General features: G+C 32.9%; 1 protein-coding gene across 1 annotated transcript; it reads left to right on the forward strand.

Annotated features, from left to right (window-relative positions):
• Positions 1-936: 936 nt before the first annotated feature.
• LOC107046522 lies at positions 937-2,815 on the forward strand. Its single transcript, XM_015269143.1, has 4 exons — positions 937-954; positions 1,102-1,251; positions 2,034-2,262; positions 2,709-2,815. Exons 1-4 carry the CDS (start codon positions 937-939, stop codon positions 2,813-2,815), a joined length of 504 nt encoding a protein of 167 aa, XP_015124629.1.
• Positions 2,816-4,645: the final 1,830 nt, after the last annotated feature.

A 4,645-nucleotide genomic window follows, 5' to 3' on the forward strand; every position in this document is an offset into this window, starting at 1 on the left:
GCGCTGACCAATGAAAAATACTAAGGGAGATCATATTTCGTGCTCTGAGGAATAGCATAAATATTGACTACATAGAATTTCATTCACGTTTCAATATGTTTCTCTCCAATTGTTGGATGCTATATCCGAACAAATATTGGTTCTTATTGCTGTATCCTTCCATTTTATTCCCCTTTTTCATTATAAAAAGTCCTCCTCTTGATGTATTTGTATGAATTCTGATGAGCTGTGCTGTAGAATAATTGAAGAGAAACATATTTATTCGAGATATTTGACTTTATAGACGGCGCAAGAAGTAAGATCAGCAAATAAAGTATCATCACACAGCAAATCATTAACATGCAATAAGAGAATTTCCGCAATTGAAAGTGAAGGAGAATCTAGTGCGGTAAATGGCAATACTTAATATTTTATGTTTTTTTCATGCTTCAATCCGTGGGTTTAACTAATAATAATTCGTATAATTTGTATTTGGGATTCTAGGAATCACAGGATGAAGATTTCAAGACTATGATGATGTCTTTCAAATTTTCGAAATCCGCTAAGCGGCTACCTAAAGATAATAAAGTCACTAAACGCTCTACACAATCTCTTGATGATAAACAGCTGAATTCATCAAAAAAACTAGATGGATGTCCATCGCTCAGCGAATTTTTGACATGCAATCCGAGAAATTCCGCAATGGAAAGTGAAGGAGAATCCAGTTCGGTAAATGTCAACACTTAATATTTTATGTTTTTTAAATGCTCCAACTCACTGGTCTAACTGATAATTCGTATTTGTGATTTCAGGAATCACTGGATGGAGATTTCAAAACTATGATGAAGTCATTCAAGTTCTCGAAATCAGCTAAACATCTATCAAAAAATGATAAAGTTGCAAAACGCTCTATACAATCTTTTGATGATGATCAGGCAAACCCATCGAAGAAACGAGATGGGTCTCCATCACTTAGCAAATTATTGGCATGCAATAAGAGAAGTTCCGTGGTTGACAATGATATAAAATCTAGTTCGGTCAATGTCAACACTTGATATTTTATGCTCATCTTTAATTGCTCCAATCCATTGTTCAAATGATGATTCGTATTTGTGATTTCAGGGATCACAATTTGATGAAGTTGTAAACAAATCTTCCGAATCTCCTGATCATAAGGAGGCAAATTCTTTAAAGAAACGAGATGGATCTCCATCGCCCAGTCCTCTGTCAACTAAACGTACGAAGTCGGATGACAGTGAAGCAACTGAAACGGTAAAATCCACTTGAACTACCGAATTAAAAAAATTGTAGGTTCAATAGTAAGTTGGGAGGAGTAATAGCTTCTCCAATAGAATTTCATTTGAATGACACGACAACACATGCAATAAACAATCCCAGTAATTATACCTACATATTCTATTTCAACTTATCATCTGGTCGTCGAATTGAATACGTATTATGATGATCGACTTACATTTGATTATTTTTTTTAGCATAGTTTCTAAAGTTCAAACGGTGGTGTCAAATAACGTTCCATTTCATGAACTTTCACAGTTAACGCACGAAAAAGTTTTCTATAAAATCGTAATGGATTGACTTGAAAACTGGATTATTTTCCTATTAAATTTCAATCATCTTTTATCCCTTTTCTATCGACATGTTTAGTATAAAATATTGTATAAAAAATATCAATAGAATTCCATTATTCCATGGAAGTAATTTTATTGAGATATTGGTTGTATATTTCGGTATTAACGATAGTCACAAAGGACGAGTCAAGTTTTTCAATAATTCTTTCATAAGAGTGAAAAAGGGAAGATCTAATCCCAATCCAATCAAATAGTTACAAAAATGGTGTATATATGATTTCAATATCTATCATATTTGATATTTTATAAACCATTTCACGTTCGCAAAATTTTACTCTCGCAAAATTTAACATTTTCCCTTCGTGACCCTGAGGATTTTTGACCCTTATGAAGACTTACATTTTTTCCGTGACTCTGGTGATGTTTGACCCTAGATCTCTACGGCTGCATACATTCTGCTTACAGAAAAAGCACACCGATATTGGTGGTGGGATTTACATGAGAAATTCGGTACTGAGGGCTGCGAAAACTCGGCCTGATATAGAGGATGCTGCTGCTGATTTGATCAGTGCTGTATTTGATAAGGACACCTTAGCCAAATCTTCGCTCATTGGAAAGGTGTCAAACTTCCACAAGAAAAATAATCTGAGCGCCAAGCCCCAACTAGATGAACTAAAAGTGAAAGCTATTGAAGGTAAGAAAATAAAAATTGGTCTCATCAGTTGATTGAAAAAAAAGTTATAAATAAAAAAATTGGAAGCCATCAAAAAAGTTAAAAGAAAGTAGAAAAATATTTTCAAACAATTAAAAATTACGACGTTTTAGGGTTGACTGAAGTACTTCAAAATGTATCTTCTCCCATATTGTTCATGATAAAGGGATGAAATTTGGTGAATATATACGAAAAAGTTTTTGGAAAAAAATACGTTGAGGATTCTTGTTAACTTGATTTTTGGATAACAAAAAAATAAATCTTTAATTTTGAGTGATCGGCAGAAATTTCGACCTAAAAAATCAAATTTCCGAGGAAAAATGAGACAGAAATAGTATTCGGATTTTTTTTCCAAAATACACAAAAAATATTCTCGAGGTGAGCTTCCCCTTGACAGATGATTGATTAATAAAAATTTTCATTTGTAGAATTCCTCCTTCAATACTTTGGTGAGACACCAAAAAATCGTCGGCTCATCAGAGCTCGCATTACAAAAGCGTGCAACGCAGCGTCGAAAGCTCTCCGCCGAACTTAAAAGATCTGTTTTGCAAGATTGTTGCATCAAGGTTTGGTTGAACTAAAAATTAAAACTCTGTTCCATTTTGGAAAAAAATGGATAAAATATATTTTATTTAACTCTCAATTACTTTTCTTATCAACATTTGTTGTCAACAATTGGTGTCAACACATTTGATTCAAAAACAGCTGATTACGATTATTACAAAAAATGTACTGAATAACTAATTTTATAAGCAATTTGGTGACTGAATAAAGGTTTTAAAATATTTACGTGTCTCTGTTTCTCAGAGGGATGTAAGCATGCATTGCTTTTTGGCTAGAACTGAACGCGCTTCAATAGTAAAAAAAAAAGTAAATTGACGAATTTTAATAGCAATAAGTCCTGCTCTATTCCGTAAATGCGCGCGTCTAGGAATAATGCCCATTCATTCAGCCACAACTATATCCCCCCCGCCACTGAAGCGCGCGCAGCAGGCATCTTTCGCTGTTAGCAACGGACGCATTGGCAAGTGCATACTCATCATTGTTTAATTATTATTTGTTGTTTTTTCAAATAGTGATTATTATGGGATATAGTTATTCACTGTTGGGAAGCTTATTAAAATGATAATCATAATATTGATTATTGGAGTGATTTGAATTACTAGGATGATTGAAATAAGGATTATCTATAGATATAACCTCAATTGGTAAGTAAACATTCGCTTGTTGGCATTTTGACATCATGCACAGCGCTCAGAGCTTTTAATATTTTACCTTAATTTTTTTTTCTAACCGGTCGGGATCTCATTTTTTTTCCTTTATCCGACGAAATAAAGAAATTTTCAAATCCATACCGATGATTTAGCCAAAAGTCATCTTGAGTGCCCAAAAGAAAATAAGTAAAAAAAACTATGCATACAGAAAAAATGAACGATTTGGTACAGACACAGTGGAAGAAGAAAATTGAATCGAAATTTATGATTAATTTCCGTTGGTTAAAAAATAATTGGATTTTCCGATTAATTTGGATGCTAGCGTTGATTGAACAGTCTATGATGAAGATCTGTATCAAGTTATTATTATTTCCCACTTCTTTTCTTGAAAATCGTCATTCTTCTTTTTTTTTATAGTGAAAACCTATCTAGTCTTATAATTGTGCATATTTTCTATTTCGTGCGATTTCCCTTTATAAATTGTAATCTCAATTTGAGAAAATTTAAATGATTATAGAAAAGAGGAATTTGTTTTTTTTTCGTCGTGAAGTGTGAATAACTGTCTCGCTTGGTCTAGTAATGAAAGGAATGGCTCATATGATATGGAATGTGAGTCATTGATTTGAAATGAATAATCAATTCAATTTCCTTTTGAAATCTCCGCTTACTTTTATACAACTAAACAGGAGAGATACTGAGTATTCGGAAAGTATATTAAGGGGAAACGGAACCCCTGTGGCTATAAGAATTTTAGAACTGTGTTTTTTCTTACAATTATTATTTTTTTTCTATGAAACTACTTCATTGACTGCTCAATGCAATGTTCGTGTCAATGAAGTAGTTTCATAAATGAAAATTGATAATCGTTATAGAAAGCACAATTCTTAAATTCCTATAGACACGGGGGTTCCGTTTCCCCTTAAGGGTTTTGTCTTTGGCGAGTATTTCGGGAATTCTTTAAAATATGGTAATTACGTGATTTGTCAATTGATTTTGTTCATTATTTAATTATTTCGTCAGCTACATCAAGTTTTAGATTTCGTTCTAATTGCCTTTTTTGCAACATTGAATTTAATTTTTTGTTGAGATTGATTTTTACAGAAATCTTCAGCTCCATGGGAAGAAGCATGATCTGTTGTCATTGCCAACCA

This window comes from Diachasma alloeum, unplaced genomic scaffold (assembly GCF_001412515.2).
Source record: "Diachasma alloeum isolate Michigan unplaced genomic scaffold, Dall2.0 Dall_scaffold_01465, whole genome shotgun sequence".
NCBI lineage: Eukaryota > Metazoa > Arthropoda > Insecta > Hymenoptera > Braconidae > Diachasma > Diachasma alloeum.

Excerpts from the sequence above, each read along its gene's own strand:
- LOC107046522 (XM_015269143.1), top strand. Across the intron at positions 1,252-2,033 it reads ACAGTGAAGCAACTGAAACG|AAAAAGCACACCGATATTGG; the intron begins GTAAAATCCACT and ends TTCTGCTTACAG. Across the intron at positions 2,263-2,708 it reads AAAAGTGAAAGCTATTGAAG|AATTCCTCCTTCAATACTTT; the intron begins GTAAGAAAATAA and ends TTTCATTTGTAG.